This window comes from Labrus bergylta, chromosome 7, assembly GCF_963930695.1.
Source record: "Labrus bergylta chromosome 7, fLabBer1.1, whole genome shotgun sequence".
Lineage (NCBI taxonomy): Eukaryota > Metazoa > Chordata > Actinopteri > Labriformes > Labridae > Labrus > Labrus bergylta.
Window position 1 is genome coordinate 1830216 of NC_089201.1, and position 22737 is coordinate 1852952.

Genomic DNA, 22737 nt, shown 5'->3' on the forward strand with positions numbered 1-22737 from the left:
TGCTCACGTATTCTGATCTTTATGGTAAATGCTCCGGACTCCAGAGCGAGCAGGAGGAACAAACAGAGAGAGCGATGACGTCAAGTGCTAAATGTCTAGGTCTTACCATAAAACTGACTATGAGATACAAGTGTATGAAACAGGAGTAAACAGAATACTGTGCAGGGAATAGCTTCGGAGGTCGGGGAAGTTAGTGTGAGAATAATTCTGCGAGTCTGCGGTAACTTCCGTTTTTCAAAATAAGGTGTTCACAATTTAAAAAAAAAAAAGTTTTCTTGGAGAAAACAATAATTATATATATTTTCTTACATAAGTACACTACACAATGATTCTGATATGGTTGGACTAAGTACTTTTTAGACTACATGCACAGGTACTATGAAGTACTTTTACTGTGTACTTTTTGAGAAATGACAGGCACTCCCCCTAGTGTAAATGCTTTTGTACTACAAATGGCTTAACCCTTATGTCTCTCTTATCCAATCTGCACATTGCGCTTTGACACCGTGGACTACACTGTTTACATTATTCTATATTTTGTATAGTCAAATATTTCTTTCTTTAATTTTACATTAGACTTTTTATATTACTGTATATATGTGTATTAGTAATTTGAGTGTTTATTGCATAGCCTTGCGGAACAGTCTTTACATTTCACTGCACATCTGTATGAGCATGTGACAAATACAAATCTTGAATCTTAAATGTCTCCAGGTGGTGAATTTTGTTTGCCCAGTGCGTGGCTCTCACACACTGACTCTTCCAGTGTTCAACCCCACAAGCCATCACTGCAGCATCAGGCCCGTCATTGAGGGTGAACAGTGGACTGCTAAGCCCTCTGTGACCATGGAACCTTTTCAAAACAAGACCTGCAAGATCACCTACAAACCACTGACTATGACTGCTGATAAAAAGAAACACTTGGGATCAGTCTTTTTCTCCTTCCCTGATGGGAGCGGTATGCTGTACACTCTACAGGGAACTGCTGAGCCTCCCAAGGCAGAGGACACCTTTCTGCATGAACTGCCAGCCAAGACTCACCACACACTGATGCTCCCAGTACACAACTGGCTCTCCAAGCAACAGCGGTAAAATCACACAATTACCCTAAAGTCTCCAGCTTCTCTGACCATACAGATCCTGTGATCATTCCTAAACTAGCAAAACCTGTGTTCTTCTTTGGTCAATTGGAGATGACAGAAACACTCGGAGCTCACCTTTTAGCTTGATATGGGTAACTTGGACATCCAGCAGTAACAGATAGAAGTTGACGTTCATATTTCGATCTATCTAATAAATGTGATGCTGCTCCTAAAATGATGCTATGAGAACAGGGAGAGTGAACCAGAACAGTACATTTGTTGAAGCACAGCTAAAAAAAAAAAAGCGCTTAAAGGTGCACTATGGAGTTTTGGAAGAGAAATGTGAAAGTTGGAGAAATGTACAGATTCTGTGATTAGTGCGCCTTTAAACTTACAACAAAGTTCTGGGGATCTAAACAGCTGCAGCAGATGTGAGTCATAACTATGACTGAAATCTTGTGGCACTTTGCAGCAGTTTGTGTATACACTCAGTTCTCTTAAAAGATATAGGCGAGACATTTTCAAGAAAAAGGTGGCACAAAATCATACCCTATTTAAAACTTCTGCCTTTAAAATATAAACTCTATGCAAAATATAATGAGTAAATGTCAAGAGTAGAAACACAAAGACATTTTCAGGACAGATAACTAATAGTCAATAGTGTTTCTGTGTGCTCAGATTTCGTGTGCTGATGGAGATTCTGAAACCTGACAAGACAGATGCCACAATGTCCCTCAAGGGTCTTGAATACATTGATGTCCCTGCCTTGACCAAACGGGACTACAAGATGTCTTTCTTTGCTTACAAAGAGGGGCACTTCAACACCAAGGTTTGATCACTCACACATTTCTCTGATCAGATCGTATACATATGTAAGCACCTTGTCCTCAAACCTTTCACTCTTCTCCCCAGGTGACATTTAGTAACGTGACCTCTGGTGAGTATTTGTTTTACCTTGTAACATACAAGGTTACATCTCCAGGAGTTTTGTCTGAAATAAAGCTGGAGACAGCGGTCCGTCGGACAGCCTTGGCCACTGTGGAGGTGGAGAAGCCCCTGACCACAGCTACCTGCCTCAGCACTGAGTGTAACTGTCCCGACATCAGTGCTCCAACCCAGCACACGGTGCCAGGACAGTCCAAGGTGGATATTGAGTTCATCTTTTCCTGCACTTACTGAAAAACAGACTTTTGATGAATCTTTCTATATGTGTACATTCCTCTCTTCAGAGTTCTCTGAGCTTTGAGTACAAGCCCCTGCGTGCAGGCAGGTCTACAGCCCGGCTGACTCTCAGTAGTAATGATCTGGGCTACTTTCACTACGATCTGGTCCTCAAAGCTCTGCCCCCTCCACCTGAGAAAACTGTCCATTTCAACACTTGTCTGGGCAGCAGCCACTCTGTTCCCATTAAATTCATCAACTACTCTCACTTCAAAACTGAGTACTCATGCAAGGTAAGAAAATCCTTTATAGGAGAAGTAGTAAATATCACTGCACAACATGATCTTTTGGCTCTCCCACCTTTACTTTGTTGGTCTTATTCTTACTTATTTTACACATCAGTTTGAATTAGAAACACTACTCAGCTTATGCAATGATAATCAAGGAGTTTTATTTTGCTGCTTCATTTGTTATCTCCCACCTGCAGACTGATTGCCCGGACTTCATAGTGGAAGAGAAAGTTGGTGCGTCTCCGGGTTCCCATGCGGGGTCAGAGGCCAGCATGGAAGTTTGTTTTGAACCGCATCAGCTGGGAGAAGTAAGAGGCCAGCTCAGCCTGGCCTCAGGAATTGGGGGAGAATACATCTTTCCCTTACATGGGATCTGCCACTCTCCCAAACCCCAGGGCCCATTTAGCATCAAGGCGGGTCGCAACATCACTATACCCTTCAAGAATGTGTTCCTGCAGACCACTGCTTTCTCTTTCCAGGTACAGAACCCATAAAATAAGTAGAACTAAACCACTATGAAATGACACCTAGGATAGTCAAACAAAGAAAGTAACACAGTTTGGCTTTTTATTTATTTTTGACTTCAGCTCCTAAAAATGCTTCAAACTGATTTGATTACTTTATGAAACTTGTTTAACCTTATCCTTATGCACCACGCTCCTAGGTTGACAACCCCTGCTTCACGGTCAAAGAAGTGGACACCATTGTCTCCAAAAAGACCTACAACATCCTGATCTCCTTTAGTGCCACTTCAAGAGGCTCTGCAGGGCCTTGGTTTGGCAAGCTGACCATCTCCAGCCAGCGTTCTGAAGGCCACAGCAAGCCCTGTTCTTGGGTCTACTACCTGAGGGGCTACCGCCCAGAGTCATCATAGAGCGATGTTAATGCACACTTTACACATGTAGTCGTCTGTGCACACACACCCAAAAGAAAAGCTCATGCCAAAAGAGAGTTGTAGACGGCTTATTTATTTACACTTGAACCCTAACTTTGTAAGCCATAATAACAAACCTGGATATAATTACGTTGGTAGGTTAATGATACATTTTTAATAAGTGTGAATAAAACTTCAAACTATCTGAAAATATGCTCAGGCCTGTCATTGCACAAAAGGGGAACAATAGGGGCAATTGTGTCTAATGATTTCAACACTTTTTGTCCTTTCTTTTTTTAGTTCAATAAATGATACTAGGTGTATGTGGCAAATATATGGGGGGGGGGGGGGGGGGGGGGGGGGGGGTTGCAGTGAAGTCATGTAACATTGGAGGTGGGGAGTGGAGGCTTTTTTCTTTCTCCCCCTATATATTCTCTGAAAGGTTAATAACAAAACAACATTTAACTTTCAGTGTTGACGCCCAATTAATATTTGTAAGAGGAAAGAAACAAGCGGTGGTAAGATGTGCATTAGAACAAGGGAGACATTTAAGACTTTGGCAATAATTGTTAAAGCATGCAGGGACCAACTCAGCTTATATCCAGTGACTTGCAAACATCGCTTCACGTCTTATAATTTGATTACTTTTGAGTGTTGGGATGAGTTTCCAAAATTGAAAAAAAATAAAGAAATACCCAAGATCACAAGGCCCTGTCCTGCTGCAGATAAATCTGACAAAAGCCACAGCCTGGGGTCACATTGGGTTTTAATACCAAAGATTGAGGCACAGCAGTAACAGTAACATTGTTATAGCTTTACAACCAGATTCATAAAAAGAATTAAACTGTCTAAGACTTCACATTACGCACGGCCTTCAGACATTTCCAATCAAATCAGCATCCATCAACCATACATTTAAATAATAACATTATTATATAAAATACGTTATTATATTGTTCAGTCATTTGACAAAAAGTTCCTTTTCTATGCACATTCACTCGTAAACTTCAGAATGTCGTTATGATTGTGAAAATTAGAAAGTTGTTTAATAATCACTAATGATCATCTCTTCATCAACACATTAGAAACTCCTGAGTGCTCAACAAAGCTACAGGACTTCTCATTTGTTGTGTTTTATTCCTTTAAAGGGATATTATTCTTTAAATAAAAACATAGTCCAAAAGTAAATGGTTCTCCGACATCAAGGGAAAGCGGTGACATTTTATAAAATATACAGCATACGCTTAAACCAAAATGTTTTTAGATGTAGAATTTTAAAAATGTTTCTCATGAGCCAGTGTAATAGTTATGCTTCCTGCTGTGCTGCTGTCCTCTACAGTACTTAGTACACTCACTTTGATAAGTACTTCATACAACCCCTATTAAAAAAACACAAACTAAACCTTTAAATAAATAAACAAACTGAACCTTATCTACTGCAGATTTGTCACTTTTGTGCTAGAAACGCACCACTACACTTGCTGAGCCCTCCCATATTCTTTTTTTCAGGAGTCTCTTAGTTTTCTAAAATCAACCTATTTTCTGTATCTGTTGCTTTTTGTTCCTACTGCATTCCTATTTACAGTATTTCGGCCTTGACATGCCAAATATGTAACCACATCTTTCCTGCACAACTTTCATTCCCATTTTCTCTCCTTCTCTGTTGATGAAAAGAGTTTACCAAATATTTAATTCAGTCGCTGCAGCACTCTCTTCAGACGTTGATGACCCCTAGTTCCAAAAGAGCCACAAATCAGTCAGTTCAATGTCATTTGTTGTTAATGTCATTTGATTGCTTTTGTAGAGAACTGAAAGAATTTTAATTTCTCAAGTACAAAAAGATCTACTGTACGATCCATATATAACACAGCCCATATCTGATTATTTATTAAGCGGTAAAGAACTTTTGAACTCTGTAGTCACACTCCTTCCTCCGCTGTGCTATCGGGATATTGACATAAACATATTCCATCAGGTATTGATTTATAGGTCGCAGCCTTGTTTTTTGTTAATACTTCAAGAATTACATATCAAACAGCTTTTTAATGTTTTTTGACCCCTCAAGGATTAAAACAGGGCTCGTCCGGGATTTGAACCCGGGACCTCTCGCACCCTAAGCGAGAATCATACCCCTAGACCAACGAGCCATGTCTGAAAATCACAAAACAGACACTTATATTCCCGTCCCCTGAAGTTCTAGCTCTGAAGTTCTAGCTCTGAAGTTCAGCCCCTCAACTGGTGATGTGGCAGCTGTAAGACCACTGTCTGTTGCTGAACAGCGCCCTCTGCTGGGAAAACTTTAACATATCACGCAGTACTTGTGTGTCTCTCATCTTTACATAATACAGTAACATACATCAAAACAGAGCAAAAACATTGTGTGTAAAACCACAATAATATGTAATGTAAAAGGCTTAATTAGGTATTTGTGGAGTTGAAATGGTAAGAAACGAAGACACAAAAGCACGCAGTGAAACGATGAAACTGTCATGATCATGAATTGAAAAACCTAAATAACCAGTTTTGTTGTTCTCAATGCAAAATTAAAACAAAACTAATATTCCTAAGAGGAGTCTGGATCCAAAAAATGAGTAGGCATAAGTTTAAAGAAGCAAAAAAGATCCACACACCAAGGAGTCCTCAAGTCTGAGGAAGCGCATGTTGGCTCAAAACGTTACTTGTTAAACAAATCCTTTAACTGAAGGTCCTTGGTGTGCGGATCTGATTTTCCATGCAAACATCATTTCCTGGATGAGAATAAAAACAGAGTAGGGCTCAAAACTTGGTTATGGGAGGGCATGTAAATGAAGTAATTTGCATTAATTTACAAGTGGGAAGGTTGAATTTGTTTATGTGAAAGCCAAGGACACTTTTCAGGAACAACAATGAGACCTATAGACTGTAGAGAAATCTTACAAAAACAAATCTCTGTAGCTAACTTGTGAATTTACTTTCTTAATTAGCTTACTTTTTTCATTTGGGTAAATCTAAAGAGTATATTGCAGATAACTGCCAGCCTTTTCATGTATAAATATAGTTTTTAAATGTGATGTGTTTGTAAATATTCATTCAGTTAAAAAAAATCCTTCTGGAACCCATTAGTTGATGAAAACGATGGTAAAATATTTATTTTCTCATCATCATTGAATGTAACCAAAATACATACTGTCCTGAGTTGGGGTTTGTGCGACTGATAACAGAAGTAATCTGCTATAAGGTGCAACCACATTTGACGGTCAGTATCAGCCATAGGATATGAAACCCCAAGTTTTATTTTTAAACCTAAAGCAATAACCAGAAGCTATGAGGAAGCTTTACTTATGTCTTGCTTATTTTCACTTTTATGCATGTTTACTACTATAGCAATACTACTTTAGGCTGCAGGCTACTGTTTGAGGTTCACTGTAGTTCAGTTTGAATTTGATACGGTATGAATTTTATAGTTTTTAATTGTCATGCTCTGTTGCTTAGATATATTTATAAATTGCATGAAAATATGTAAAGCTAGGCAAATGACACTACTAGCAATGTATGTTGCAGAGTGATGGTACAACCACATTAATCATGTGTGTTCTGGTGACTTTTGACGGTTTATTAGTTCTCATTTATTTGGCCCATTTAATTCCAATGGAAGTCTTCACTGAAACACAAACGTTCAGCTTGTGTGAGCTTGTATGGATTTATAAGCAGGACTTGACTTGAACTACTGCCTGTTCCATGCTCCTACACAACTATGCAAAAATGCTTAGTCGGCAGCAATCATTCTCACAACAGTCATGAAATAAAAACAGTGACAGGTTTGAAGATACTGTAACACTATATGAAATTAAAAAAGGGCCCATTAACTAACTGAATATGCAAATTAAGGAATTAAATGAAGATTATAAATTAGCCCAAACCCAAATAAACAACAGCCAACTCTCCCACAGCAGGAAAGATGAGAGAGAGAGAGAGGATGGGGGGACAAAGGAGGAGGACATTACAGGGTGTGTGGGCGTGGTCAGTACAAGCCACACCCTTGGATGTTGCTGGATGATGATGGTTACGGTCATGATCATGTTTCTGTACAACATGTAATAGCCTAGCTGTTGGTATTTCGGTTTGAAGGCGTTGACTATGAGTAAACTCGCCAAACTGGTCTTTATTTATTTTCTTTCATCATATCTTACCGTGGTGGTATATTCTAGTGGCCTATAGATCATTAGCTAAATACCCTGTAAATATAAATTTATTCTGTGTGATTGAATTTTGAATTGTGTCCATTTTCTTTGACTTAATTTAAACTTTTAAAAATTTGGAGGCTTTGGCATTCACCAGATGTTACTCTTACTAGCCTTTTTTGTTTTGGATTTTGAAAATTTCAAAAAAATCAGAGAATCCAAAAAGACCAAGTACTTTGAGTTTTCTGTTGTATCTTTCATCACAAGAAGGACACTGATTTACACAATCTACTTTTTTGTGCTCATGATGATTTAATATTGGGTCTAACAATGAGTACGGTTTTTAATAAAGTGTCTTGTGATGACATTTGTTATGAATTGGCGCTATACAAATAAAGATTAAGAATTTAAAACAAAAAGGCAGAACCCCCCCTCTCCGGACCCACCCAAAAATCTAATCCTCTTCCGTAAAATTGAAACGAGATTACGTGTATAAAGTGAATTCCCATATTTTTTCCGAAATAAACGATCTTCGGATCCGACATATTCGCGCATGCTCAGAAGGTGACGAATTACCAGGCCTCCACGTCTGAGCACGAGCGGACAGTAACCAATCAGCGGCGGCCACCGTGTGTTTGGAAACAACATTCTCCTTCTTAAAGTCCCGGATGACAGTTTTAAGAAAGACATATCTAGCTAGACCGAGTCCCACGACTTTGTCTTTGTTGAGGATTATTTGTTTCACTTTTACTTTCTTACAAACCGAATCACACCACTTTTCTTTGTAAAGCTGGAGCGACTGAGAAACAGTTTTACAAAGAAAAGAGACTTTAACGAGGGGAAGAAAAATGGATGTGAGGGATTCTCAACAGACGACGATTACTATTTTCGTCAAAACGCCCAACCAGGCACAGGAGGACCAAACCATTGGAGGCGTCTATCTAAACTGGACTGTGAGGGACCTTAAAACACACCTGTCGACAGTTTACCCAACTAAACCAGTGAGTTATTGTGAGGTGGAGAAGCTAGCTGGCTAATGCTAGCGGAACTAGTGTTCTGGAATGTGATGACGTCAGCCAGCTGCTGCCAAGTTAACAGCTGTTTTTGTTATTGTTTTGTTTTGATACATACAGATATTATTAAGTTACAGGTGGCATATAGTGATGCATTAATAATATTTCTGAAATGACCAACATGGACGAGTGAAAGTCAAACGTTTGTTAGTAATATCTCCACATTACAGGCTGTATTGAGAAATTGTATGTATAAAACTACGTGTCGAATAATTGGTTCAGAAAACGATATTTTTATCCCTTTTGTTGATGTTTTATAATATGTTGATATTTATTTAGCTTTTTATGTAGATATGGACCTATGGGTTTAAAGTAAAGTAATGGCAAACTAGGAGTTTAGTGGGCCCCAACTGGTTGTCATTGAATGTATTTTCCTTGTACTGAATGTACAATTCCTTACATAAACACAACATACAGAGGGGTATCGTCACGTGTAGGGATGTTAAATAGATAAAACTGTCCCACCAGCTATTACTGTCATTTATAAGAAAACTTCAGTCATGACTCAGTAGAGTTATTTCTAAAGCTGTGTGTATGCTGCATATCATTTATCTGGCTTCAGATTAGAATACTAGGTTTATAAAGTGTTGACAATGTTCAACAAGTCATACATTTGTGAAGCTTTGATAATCCCTCACAGTTGAGGGAACACTCCTTTAAGTTCCTAAAGAATTTTAATAACATGTGTCTGCCAAGTTTGATCCATCCTGGAAGACTTCAGTTTCCTTTGGATCTGTTTGCTGTAGAGATGACAGAGAAAAGATGAGCAGAGGACGATCTATGCTTCATTGAGATTTAGTTGGGTCCTTTTATGCATTTGCACAACTGATGTTGAGGTAACACCAGACAGCAGACTTCACAGTATCCTGGAGCAAGTGACAAGCCAAAGTAAAGTTAATAATTACTTATCCAGTCTATCTTCTCTTGGACAAATTAGCTATGTGCTTCTGACAAGGCTCAGTCAGGTTTTTCCACGTGTACACCTGAAGTGCAGTACATATCAGAATGCAATATTACATAACTTAGACACTGAAAGAAAACACTTGTACAAAAGTATTCAAAACCGGGATTACAAACAGCTACAGCAGAAACACATTTACAATTATACACTCATACAACTTGAAAAATGGCCTTCAAAGTGTTTAGTTCACCCATCCAATATATTTGATTAATATGTTTTTTTAATGCTTTGACATGCACCAATAGAAAACACAAAAACATGCAGCATAAACAAAGTTTGAGAAGAAATGTCAGGATCTAAGATTGTTGGGTATTGGTCTATCCTAATACACAATGTAAATATATTGTGTGACACTACTATCACTTCTTTAAAATCTCTGTTGTGTCAACTTCTGAAAGCCAGCCATTTTATGCAAACTTAATAAATAGCCTTTTTTTTCCTTTCAATCTCAGATTGTGTCTTAATTTCCACTTCTGCTCTCCTCTCGGCTGTTTTTGTTAAATGTCATTTGTGAAAACCTAACCAGAAGTGAAGCATCATTGCAGATTTACTTGTTGTTCACTAGAGATATGTTAACATACAAATTGAAACATACTCGTTCCTGCAGGCTGTGACTGACCAGAGACTGATCTATGGTGGTAAACTGCTGCCCGACTATCTACACATCAAAGATCTCTTCAGACAGGTATGTGTTGCTAACAAACAGTACTAAAACATTCTGTCTAAAGTAATATGTCATGATATTAAAGTCTGACAGCCACAAACACTTGAATGGAGTTAACAAGTTAATTACAGACCTGTATGCTGCGGACGACAAACTAGCAGGAGAGGTTTTATCTACCCTACTTTTCAACTAACAACCATTGTCTGATGTGTAAAAGGATTTCTATGGCCTTTGAATATGAAATAATGCTTTCTAACAAACAGTATATTATATTTCATGTGTCTTGTTTCAGTTTCTTTTTGTGTGAATATGCCCAAGGCTCATCTTGCTTTAGAAAAAACAACGCACCGATAAACAACCTGAAAAAGGAAGTCAACTTTATAACCTAAATACATTTTGTTCTTTTTAGAAGGCTATGGCTCATAGTGTAAACCAATAAAGATTCTTTTTTTTTTAAATTTCTCTTCCATCTTGAGACTGTATAGATGAGACCACGAAGAATCCAGAACCAAGCGGTTCAATTTGATTTTGTTCAGGGTTGTGGGAAATAACAACAAGCTCATTTGTGTAGTGTGCAAGCATTTGAATGTCGGCCTGACATGGTATTAGTCATGAAAATGTCAGGAACATGATCTCTCTTCTCCTCACCGCCCTGCTCTGTTGTCAATGTCAGGCTGGTGGTCATGTGACGTGAAATAACTACAAGAAGTCCTGGTTTTGCTGGTTTTGACATTTTTAGACTCCTTGTTAAAGTTTTTGTGGAATTTGAGCGAGAGGGCAGGCCTATCTTCTTCCACATTTTTAGACTCTTTCATGCTCATGCAAAGACATTTACTAGGTTTAATATTTCAGCTGTACTCTGTGAGTGTATCTGTGTTTGTACTCTTTTGTAATCAAGTATTTATCTTCACTTTCTTAGACTGATACGAGTCCCACAATCCATCTGGTGTGTCCTATCCAGAATCTACAACAAAGACCACTAGGAGCAAGACCAAAGGTAAGAAGTGATGATGTGGACTTACTTTCCTCAGAGCTTATGTTTTTACATGCAGCATTGTTATTTTTCAAGAGGAAATCTCATGTCAGAGGAGATGCAAACTCCTGAAACATTTTACAACAGGACCTGAATTTGAGCACTTTTATCCCTTATGGACACTTTAGAAATATTATTTTTAACCGCCCAATAGCTGACTGTAACTGTTTTATTTGATTTTAATGACTGTAGTAAATTCAAGATTTTAAATGATTTTAGTGTTTTATTGTTCTTATTGATTTTATTTTCTGTAGTAGCTTTATCTCATTTCTCGTTGTTTATCATTTATGTATGTTTTCTCAGCATCGTTGTAAATGAGGGTCACCCTCAATGATCTCTCTGAGAACTTAAATAAAGGTTGATGATGATGAATTCATATCAAGTATTATCTCAAGACGCTTTACAAAAGAGCATATGGGATAATATGCAGGAAGGATTTCTCCTTTGTATTCCTCTCGTTCCTGTTGTTCATACTGCCTTGTCTCTGAGGTGGAGGTCAGAGCAGGCCGCGCTTGAATGAGGACGGCAGTGGTTGTGGGGACAACACAGTCTGATGCTGGTGGCTGTGTGTCAGGTGGTGGTGGTGGTGATAGGCAGACATTTAGTGGTGTGCCCTTTAGCATGACACTTAAGCAGGAATCAAACCAACATGCCCCTTGGTCAGGAAATGATATCACTTACCAACAGACCAAAGGCACTGACCTAAACTAAGGTTGTTTTGATGTTTAAATCTGATTTTGAACTGAGAAGTTCTTGTAGGTTATGTAGCTCTGAGGTTATTCTAAAAGGCTGCTCTCACTCTGAAGAGATGTGACATTATAAGAGGACATTTTTTGTCCACAGTCAACTATGATGTAAAATATATAAAATAGTAAGAATAATTGGATATTCATTTTTAGACCATTTTAAAGTGATCTGACATTTTTTTTTCTCTTGAACTAATTCTAAAATTGATAATCAAATGCCCAAAACTTAAATGTACAATATGCTGAATTTGATTACAATGTTAACATTCCAATATCTAAGTTGATTAAAATGTATAAACCTGTGTTATATATATTTGCACTTACATTACCTCAAATATTTCCAGCAGTTATCAAAGCCATAGGAGTCCATCATTTTATATATATTTCTGATAATTTTTCATAGATGCTTACAGTTTGGTGTATCTAACAACATGCATCATCTTTAGGAGTTTTAATGGCGCTCCAGTCTCCTGTGACACATCAGTCGCAGCAGGTTCAGAGACTGACAGGTGCATCTCTTCACCTCCTTCCTCATTTTCATAACAGCACAGAGTGAAACGGTTTCACTGTCGCTGTCACGCTTCAGAGCTCAGCTTCAGTTCTGAGATCTAAAGTATAGCTAAAGATAACTCACTGAAGTCAGATACTGCAAAGGTGGTTGTTCATGTAAGACAATAAGACCCATATCTACTGATTGTTCATAACGACTACAGTGGTTGTGCTGTAGTTCAGACATTGCTAAGAATTAAAAAAAAAATTCAAACTTTTTATTATGCAGACCAAAGCGACACAACTGCCACAACCCTCCAGCCCAAGGCCCGCGGCAGCCTCTGCTTCACCCAGTCCCAGCAGCCTGTCCTCCACAGACCAGACTCCCAGCACACCAGAACTGAGACAGAGGAGGCAGACAAGTCCATCTTCACCTGCTGCTCCAGCCCACACACATGCCCCAGTGTCTCCACCAGAAACGCCTACATGGCCTGCTGCTGCAATGTAAGCCAGAATAGATTGCTGTGCTCTTGTTTATTAACATTTGCAGACCTCTGATTTTCACAATTTAAAAAAAAAACTTTTATCAGGCGAATGTGACCATTTGAAGGGACACTTGACCCTTTAAAGCCCCTCTGGTGCATTCACTGCAACCCTCATTTTATAGGGAGACTTCACCTACAGGATCTGTTTGTGAGAAGCAAATGTCCATATCAGGTTTACTGGACATTAAACTACCTTTGCCCTGCCAGCTCTCAAGCAGAAAGTCCATATGAAGTCCAGATGAGTGTAAACAGAGCACGTCTAGAGACTCAAATTGTCTACATCAAGATGTTCAGCTCCTTCTATATGATAAAATTACAATTCTCACACTTCAGTTTAAAATATTTCATTCTCAAACCTTTACACTTGTTGCTGGTGTTTGTTTGTGCAGCCAGAACAAATTCTGATTCTTTTGTTTCTTTGAATTTTCTTTAAATGTGTATGCATTTGTGTTTATTTTTGTTTCTTCAGTAACCAATGCATTGCAGAGTTTATTACAGTTTTGTGTAGCCTTACACATAATACCAACAAGAAGAGAGCTAATAATTATGATTAAAAAATGATCAGACTCGGATCTGAGCTGAAATGAAAGTGTATCAGTGCATCTCTGCCTGATTGTGTGGACATTGAAAGGAAACTTTTTACTGACACTTAATGACATCAGTATGAAAACTCAAAAGTTGTCTTAATTTCTTGCATTTCATATTTGATTTATTTGCTCATTTCGGTGTTTGGTTCCCACAAAATATAACATAACACGAAATATTTTTTCTTGATAAAACTGTCTATAAGATCAATGACATCAAACTTTGAAGCGGCCTATATTACATAGAACTTAAAGACGCATATTCATATGTTATGATCTGTTATTAAGGCTACTTTATTCAAACCCTTGATCTGTAAGTTGCTGCATTACTTGCTCCTAAGGGAAGTGAAAGAGGGCGTGTCATACCTATTGAAACACTTACATGATTTGCGCATATGAAGATAAGTGATGTCAAAACATCACATACACTTACCCTTCCATTTTTAACGGATGCTAACAGTCTTTCATCTTTCCCTGCAGGGCCAGATCAACTCAGATCACCCAACCAGCCTTTCCCACCTACTCCCTGTACAGCCCTCAACAACTTCTGTGGCTGCAGCATGTCTATGCTAGACAGTATTACATGCAATAGTGAGTTATATTATTTTATCAAATATATTTATTCTGCTTTTCTTAAGCCGTTAGAACCTCATGGAGGGCTGACAGCTTCACACAGCTGGTGTCTAATAGTTGTCATGTTTGTCTCATGTGTAACAGTCAGGCAGCGTTGGCCGCTGCAGGGACCGTCCCTTCTGCACCAGCTCCAACAATCGGCCAGTACCCTCCTGTTCACGCCCAACATGTGCCAGTAGCAGCCCCCTTAGCCAATCAAAACCCAATCGACAACCTGCAAGCCAATCAGAACCCAGCGCAAGATGCAGCTTTCATCAACCCTGGTGAGGCCAACCAGAACATGCGGATGAATGCCCAGGGGGGGCCTGTCATGGAGGACGAGGAGGATATGGAGCGTGATTGGCTGGACTGGTTGTACACCGCTGCGAGATTAGGTGTTCTGCTCATGATCGTGTACTTCAACTCCAACCTGAGTCGCTTTCTGCTGGTGATGAGCACCCTCTTCCTCATGTACCTGTAAGTCAAAATCTGAGCACTATGAACCTTTATGTTTTCAAATTGACTTAAGATGTTTTTCTGAATATAATTTCAAGATTAACATGTCATATGTGTACCTTACTGATAATATAATAATAATAATACTCTCTTTGCAGAGCACTTTTCAAGACAGAAGTCATTTTATAGAAGTCATTTAAAAAAGAGGATCACACTTACAGATACATGAAGCAAAGATTCAGACATACAGTTAAAACAAATGAAAGTAAATACAATAAAACAGGAGAGTTCAAATCTGTATGACGGAGCTCTGATTAAATGATGTCAGCTAAAAGACAAGTCTGAAAAAAATGTTTTTAAGGTTGACTTTAAAGGCTTTACATGCGATTTTTTGATCCAGCAGATGTCACCCTTCAGCACCAGCATGAAACCAATTCAATCAGGAGAGACTTAATTGAGAATGAACAATTATTTATTTACAATAAATGTGCAACAATTTAATTTTGAATGTGCAAAGTCTTTGGGGGATTAGACTCCATCGTGACCACTTCCCACTCGGAAGGTAATGAAGCTGACAGCAGGATAGGAGACCCCCCTATGGAGTCTAGACACTGGTGGTGGTGAAGAGGAATGGAGGCTATGATGAGCCTGAATCTGGACTCTGCTGAGCTGGAATGGAGGTGACTGGGGCTGTGGTGGGTTGCAGCGGTTCCCCTGAAATGACAGAATGACTGTGGAAGAGAGAGAACTGTTTTAGCATTTTGCCGCAGCAGGATGATTGGTTGAGAGAGGTTGTGCCCGAATCTGGTTGGTTAATTACTTAAAGAATAAACGCCCATTATCAGCTGATCACCAGAGAAGGGAGACAGAGGAAGTAGTAGGGGGATTGGTTTAGGTTGAAGTGAAAGGATGAATGAATGAGTGGAAGAATATAACCAGTCTTCCTGTCTGAACTTACGCTGAGCTCCATAACAACTCGCGCTGCATTGTTGTGTTAGCATGCTAATGCTAGTGATCTTTATTATGCTCGTATCTTCACACTGCATGTAAATTTACCTGAAATGAGCGTGATCTAGAAACACAGTTAAGCAGTGAGTACAGTATGTTATTCTTCTTTTCTCTAGTCCCTCAATTAAACAACTTTTATACTCGAGGGGAGGAGTCAGCCGGCTGTCCGGGCGATGTAAACAAACTGAAGATAGGACTCTGAAAACATCACAGACAGTGGGACTCGGGTGTTACACCCATTGTAGACAGTCATGACTCACAGAGTTATTTTCAGAGGATATACTTGATTTCTATTTAAGTGTGAAAAATCACATATAAAGCCTTTAAAAGCAGAAACAGAGTCAGCTGAATCAATGGAAAGTGGAAAACAGAATGATTATGATTTAGAAAATGCCAAGAACAAGAGCCTAGTGTACGTGCATCATCCATTCCTGTGTCACTGGATAAACAAAGCAGCTGATGACAGTGTTTGCCTGCAGCCCAGCCTTCAGGATCTGTACCCTTGAAAACCTGTTATACCAAAGCTATAATAACAAACAAGTGAAAACAGCTGAGCCAGTGTACTGCGTGTACCTTAAGGAATTAAACCCAATGACTGTGGCTGACTGGTAAAGATATCAGACGGGATTTTTATACATTTGATCAGCTGGTGTGGATGAGAAATAAGAAAAGACCAAAACAATATAACTTGCTGACAGCGACATGCTTTAGCCAACTGGTAGAGTAAACTAAACATTGGACTTTTTGAATTTCAGATGAAATTAAAGGGATCATGATGGATACTATTAGTCAGTTAACCAAAAAGTCATTTGAAAAATAATATCCTGGGGTGTCAGTAGCCTAGCGGTTAGTGCACGTGCCCCGTGTACGGAGGCTATGGTGCTCGAGAGCAGGTTGCCCGGCTTCCAATCCGACCTGTGGATCCTTTCCCACATGTCGCTCCCCACTCTCTCTCCCTGGTTTCTGGTGCTATCCATATCTCTGAATGAATCCATAAAACCCCCAAAACAAATCTTTAAAACATATAAATATGCTACAGATCATTTCATGGTAGTTAAGATGTGCCTTTATTGTAGAGTAAGACAGTGGATAGATTTGGAATTCAGGGAGAGAGAGAGAGTGGGCAAAGACATGCGGGAAAGGAGCCACAGGTGGGATTATTATCCATACATGAGGCGTGCCACTAGGCTACCTGCGCCTCTCATGATCATTGTAAATTCCCCCGTTGTGGGATGAAAAAAAGGATTATCTTATTTTATGATAGTTTTGATTGATATATGATTATTACATATATTTTATTATATATTTAGTTTGATTTTTGTTACATTTTCTGGTTTGATTTCGTAGCTCTTGTCAGACTAATCCTTCCAGTTTGATGGGTTTCAAATATAAGTTAGCCCAGTCATATTTTTAATTCTAACAAGAGAGTTGGAGTGTTTCCTGTCAGGAGTAGGGCAAGTTGTGTGTAAGGAATAATCCACATGGAAAATGCTCCTATTTCCCCCTTTTTATGTAGAATCTATGATGCGTAGAAACAACAACAAACAGACACTCTTTTAGGGTTTGTGGCTAAAAAGACTAAAGATAATGAAACTAAGTAGGCAATGATTCCTTATACTTTGAAAGTTTGGCAAACAAAGGGCAGACTTGTCTGAAGTGATTTTCCAGTGAATAATTATTACTGCAGAGGGAACAGCTCATACAGCTTATATTAGATAAATAAGTATTGTTTATCTTTTTAAAAAGGTGCCATTTTGAAATCTCTTTCTGTTTGTACCACACCATACTATCTCAGCTGTTAATAAGCAAATAAAAACTGTGCGATCTCATTCAGGTCTAGAGGGTCTCAGTATGGAAGGGGATCACTTATAACATCTGTGTAGAAAAGCTGAGAAACAGAGATGGAACAGTGGTACTAAAAACATTTTTAAAAGGACTTTCCACTGAAGCAGGCTGTGGTTACTCACTTCCTTACACTCGTTTTGATTCAAATGACTGATGTAAACACTTTTTTTTTAAAGTCACTGTCTCTTTAATTACCTCATAAAGCAAACAAAGTTATATAATCTCTCATATTTTTTCAGCTATTTTACTCGTTGTTTGTGTATTGTGATAACTCTGGCTTATCTTTGTTTCTTCATGCTATGTGAGTAAACATAAAACTATAACACAAGCCTTTCTTGAGAAGTCACAGTCGAGTTTCACATGTGGGGGGTGTTATTTGTTCAAGCTCTATCTGGCGGCCTCCACATGGTTCCACATCAACACTCTTATCATCGGCTAAGGCCACGTTGTTCATTTACTTAACATGTCACACTCTCACCCTCATACACTTCAGTCTTTTTATTTGTATTTCAGTCTAACTGAACTTTAACATGAATTCTTAACAATACAACTTGTTCAAAATGAACTGTGCAGCCCCTTCAGCAGTTAAAAAAGCATATCTAAAATATCATATCAAAAATATCGATACTTGGCCTCCATGAGACAATATAATATCACCACACAAAATATCTTGATACTATGCTGTATCAATTTTTTACCTCACCTCTACTGTGCACTGATTGGACAGGTGGTCTTATTGTCAAAAGTGTTCCTAATATTTTACTCTTCACATGTATGTTAACAGGGTGGGCAACATATTAGAATCATTTTAACATATGATGCACTCCATACGGAAAACAAACCAAAGGGACAGAATATTGGACTTAAATCCATCCGTGAACACACCTTAAACTCAACAAAATGTAATTTCTCCTTGTCTGCTCCATATGTAAATAAGAAAATGTTGTTATGACTTTTACGTGATCATTCCATTTTTTTACACGTGATCTGCTGGTCAATGAATTTATGTGAATACTGTTTTTTTTATAAATGGTTCTGTCTCTTTTCTTCTTTCCAAGACACACCGCTGGCTGGTTTCCCTTCAGAAGGCAAGGACAGGTCCAACAACCAAACCCCCCACAGCCCCCTGAGGTCCAGCACAATCAGCAGAATGAGAACAGGAACCAGAACCTAAACCCAGTAAGAAAGAAATCCCTCATATTTTAGCATGGATTTGATTGAAGTTTTGGAGTATCTGTCTTTGTATGTTAGGCTTTAGGGCTTTTTCTTTGTTGAATTTACAGTCTGGGTTTGGGTAAGCCTGCATGCAGACATGGATGGCCCTTTTTATGAAGCAGAACTATTACTTGACACTTTTACTTTATGAAATGCTCCAAACCCCTGGCCATAAATGATCTGTTTGATAACGATTCTTCTTCTTTTTTGACTTCCTCTCTGAACAGGATGACGAGCTTGCTGACAGACAACATGAGGAACCAGCTCCTGCAGCAGACGGACAAGAACCGATGACAGCAGTTTTAGTGCCTCCTCACAGGGTGTCAATCATGTGGACCACCTGGGTTTTCTTCAAAACGTTCTTCTCCTCTCTCCTACCTGAGGTTCCCCAGCGCATGGCCAACTGAGCATCGAAGCAGACTTTACAAAAAAAGAAGTAATTCAGGGGAAGAAATCTCTCTGGATTAGATGCTTGAAAAGCTGATTGATGCAGGATGTCAGAGGCCATAAACTCAAGAATAAAGAATAAGAAGAACATCGGATTGATACTCCTCAACAAAGAACTTCAAGTTTGAACAGACTTCTGGACCGTGTGGTATTGATTGTGATCAAACACAGTGAAAGCACCAGCACAATAAAGCTGGGCCACAACACACCATTACATTTGAAAAAATATGGACTGAAAACAAAGTGAAAAAAAAAAACCCCTCAAAATATCAAACAGCACTTTTTACAATAAGGAACTGTTCTTCCCTGCTCTGTGATCATACGTCTTAAGTAAAGCTACTGAATGGTTTTCCTTGATCATAAAATAACAATAGATGGCAGCAGAGGACTAAACATGTACCCTCCATGCTGCCACTGTAACGGCTGTGCCTGGATCTTTCTTCCTGTGAATCAGCCCATCAAAGTATTTGAAGAGAATCTGATCCAGCTCAGTTCTCTCACACTTGTAAGGATTATATTCATCATGTTCAGTTGAAGTGTAAATCTTCACACAGACCTGATCCAGTTCTGTATCATCTTTCGACTATCTGAATCAAAAGAATTACCAGGTAGAGATCTTTTTCTCTTTTTCATTACAAATGCCTCTTCATTTTATTCATATTTGTTTTTACAGACTTTGCTTCAGTCTAAGGAAGCCTAGAAGGCCCAAACAGATTGATTTTGACAGCGACTGTTTTGATCTAATGTTTTGGGTTTATTGTCCTTTACCCTCCTTTTTAAATATCAGCTAGGTTATTTGAAGACTTCACAAAATTACCATCACATTACCAAAATCACTTTAGTCAAAACTATATTCAAGTTTTTTTTTTTCTATTTCAGTCATTCAAGTGAAGTTTGAAATTAAGTTGCTCACATTTCTTGTACATCTATTATTATCTCCGACACAGTCTCTACATTGAGTTAATTATGTCAATGTGAGCAGAGGTTGACTGTGACTACAACTTCAGTTTCCAAATAAATCTGGAAAAGTCAAACTTACAAAATACTTAAATGGCTAAATTGAAAGTTACATTCAGTTCTTTGCCAGTTCTAATCGAGCATCATGTGGTGTTGTTACAAAATACTAACACAGTGCCAACTTGTTGTTTGCATCACAAAGCACTTTAGCTTGTATATAAATAAGGTTAGGGGTTTATGATTCTCCCTCATGATTGGTTCCTAATGTAAACAAAATAATGGCATGAGGGCTCAGAGCTGTGAGTGGTGTTTTAGGGGGTTTGTTTGGTAGACGAGTCTTTAGGTTTAAAAGTCAATTTAACACTTAAGAATTAAATCTGTTTGGTTTATTTCTAATGTCAGATAGCATCTTTGAAAGGACAAAAAGAATCAGCACAAGTTCACATATCCGCTGGCTTGTAGTCTTCTCTTTGCACCAAGGGATCACATTTTGATAATATTTTGTAACAGGGCTTCACTTCATTAATTTAACATTCCAAATGAATTCTGCGTAATGAAGCTACCTCACATCATCGCAGCTGTAGCTATCATTTAAAGCATTTAAACATGATGCATTATAACCGTCACTTTTTGCTTCATTGTTGTCGACTCGATTTCCTAAACATAAGGACGTTCTGCTGCTGCTTGGGTCAATGGACTTGTTCCAATCACATCATGTTTTATTGATTTACTAGAGAGGGGAGAAGTCCCTGTCCTCGTGTTCTGCATCAGTCCTGTTCTGACTTGGCTCACTGGCTCCCCTTGAGGAACAGAAGTCTGACAATGGTCACCTTGTATATTAAAAACTGTAACGATAGGCTCATCTCACTAAGGGAGATTAGCTTATTGTGGGATGTTGTATAATAAAGTGTGTTGAAGGAGACATGCAATAAATGTTCTTTACTTTTACAGTTCCTTAGTGTTTGTTGTGTTTTTTGTTCTGGTTTTTACCTTTTTTTTCTTTTTTTCTAAACGGATGTCAATACAAAGTGCCACAAGTTTGTTCATCCCGGTTTTAAATGCTTGAACTGGCTGAGAGTCAATCAACAAGGGGTTCACATAGAGTCATGTAGCATGATAATAACATGACCTTGACTACACTCTAAATTTAAACCAGCGCCAATACAAATTCAAGTGGAAACTGCTCCAGATAAATGCTTACTGTATGCAAGTGTATGAGGCTCTTACTGAAAATGAATACTTATCTTATTGGGACTAAATATAGCATTTCTTCTTATCTGGATATGCTGCAAGTGAAAAGTATATTAAATAATAAAGTCGATTCAAATGTTATGTATCATAACAAAAAAAGAAAATGTCTTTGGTAAAAGCTTTAGAGTAACATTAAACTGTTTTAAAAACATAGTACTGATACCTTTAAAGGAATAGGTTGTCATTTCGGGGAAATTAAAAGACTGGTTAACATTTTGTTCTTTCAAATTCTCAACATTTTCAAGCCCTTAAAAACCCTGTATGAGGCTCCTTGTTATCACTGGTTATCAGGGCCTAAAACAGTTCCTAGAAATGATCTTTTTTGTAAATATTAAGGTTCTACCAGAGAGCTAGTTGAGGTCACACATGTCGACAGCTGAAGGTGATCGGCTGCACTACAAATTTGGGATTCCAAATGAGCCCACCTGCTGTGACACAAGATCCTGTATAGTTTGGAAGAGGGCAAGGCAGGAGTAGGGTCAAACCCCGGGAGAAGTTCAGGGCTGTCAGTGACCCTGTGTGGTTGCATCTGTCCACTGGATTGAGTGCCAGCATGAGTGGAAGCAGAGGTGAATGGACTTGAACTTGTCTAGCGCTCTTCTAGTCTTTTATACCACAGGTTTTTACATCGCAGGTCACACCTACACATTCACACACTGATGGCAGAGGTTGCTATGTAGTGAGACCATCAGAAGTAACTAATCACATTTGTACACATTCATGCGCCACCGACGAGGCAGCAGGAGCAACTTTGTGTTAAGTGTCTTGCCCAAGGACACATCTGACCTGTAGCTGTAGGAGCTGTTGATCAAACCCCTGACCTTCCGGTTAAGAGACAACCGACTCTACCAACTGAGCCACAGCCGCCCCAAAGAGGGAAGGCATACAGGAGGTGTTCTGGCAAAGAGTGTGCCAGTGCATCTTGCCCCAATAAGGAGACAGGACAGTGTATCAGTGTCTCTTAAACAAGTCGATTTTCCCTACATTGTGACTCTCACAGATCCTGAGGTAGCTTCTGTGTGAAAAGTTTGGTCACACTGCCCTTCACACCGGACAGATAAGTTACCTTGAGATCATCCAGGTGAGATGATTCCTATTGCCTCTGAGCTTCCGGAGCACACTGAATGATGATTTTTGCCCCCATGGCTTGATCGAGGCATGAAGTCCAGATATTTAAGAGTGGTGGATAGAGCTAGAACAAGGTGGGAAATTGAGTTTCAAATACATCTCATTCTTCAAGAGAATCTAGTGTAAGAGCCAAATGTTCAGCATTAATCCCTCTCT

General features: G+C 38.8%; 3 protein-coding genes and 1 non-coding gene across 4 annotated transcripts in view; 3 read left to right on the top strand and 1 right to left on the bottom strand.

Annotated features, from left to right (window-relative positions):
* The window catches only part of cetp (cholesteryl ester transfer protein, plasma), a 51689-nt gene that overhangs the window by 16612 nt on the left and 12340 nt on the right, over positions 1 to 22737 (top strand). The window lies entirely within an intron of this gene.
* Positions 654 to 3623, top strand: LOC136179647 (hydrocephalus-inducing protein-like). The gene is made up of 6 exons (XM_065956496.1): positions 654 to 1088; positions 1761 to 1911; positions 1995 to 2225; positions 2312 to 2536; positions 2731 to 3012; positions 3198 to 3623. Exons 1-6 carry the CDS (start codon positions 847 to 849, stop codon positions 3405 to 3407), a joined length of 1341 nt encoding a protein of 446 aa, XP_065812568.1. The 5' UTR covers positions 654 to 846; the 3' UTR covers positions 3408 to 3623.
* trnap-agg (transfer RNA proline (anticodon AGG)) lies at positions 5483 to 5554 on the bottom strand. The gene has a single exon. It is a non-coding gene; the product is annotated as a tRNA-Pro (tRNA).
* On the top strand, positions 8209 to 21155 carry LOC110000797 (homocysteine-responsive endoplasmic reticulum-resident ubiquitin-like domain member 2 protein). The gene is made up of 8 exons (XM_065956497.1): positions 8209 to 8568; positions 10209 to 10286; positions 11185 to 11262; positions 12823 to 13037; positions 14143 to 14253; positions 14380 to 14751; positions 18642 to 18762; positions 19026 to 21155. The coding sequence occupies exons 1-8, from the start codon at positions 8416 to 8418 to the stop codon at positions 19203 to 19205; spliced, it is 1308 nt and encodes a 435-aa protein (XP_065812569.1). The 5' UTR covers positions 8209 to 8415; the 3' UTR covers positions 19206 to 21155.

What these genes read in the sequence shown, in the direction of transcription:
- LOC136179647 (XM_065956496.1), top strand. Translation starts at nt 847, where the DNA reads ATGGAACCTTTTCAAAACAAGACCTGCAAGATCACCTACAAACCACTG. An exon ending in TGGCTCTCCAAGCAACAGCG is followed by an intron (nt 1,089 to 1,760) that starts GTAAAATCACAC and finishes CTGTGTGCTCAG; the next exon opens with ATTTCGTGTGCTGATGGAGA. An exon ending in AAACTGAGTACTCATGCAAG is followed by an intron (nt 2,537 to 2,730) that starts GTAAGAAAATCC and finishes TCCCACCTGCAG; the next exon opens with ACTGATTGCCCGGACTTCAT.
- LOC110000797 (XM_065956497.1), top strand. Translation starts at nt 8,416, where the DNA reads ATGGATGTGAGGGATTCTCAACAGACGACGATTACTATTTTCGTCAAA. An exon ending in ACATGGCCTGCTGCTGCAAT is followed by an intron (nt 13,038 to 14,142) that starts GTAAGCCAGAAT and finishes CTTTCCCTGCAG; the next exon opens with GGCCAGATCAACTCAGATCA. An exon ending in AGACAGTATTACATGCAATA is followed by an intron (nt 14,254 to 14,379) that starts GTGAGTTATATT and finishes CATGTGTAACAG; the next exon opens with TCAGGCAGCGTTGGCCGCTG.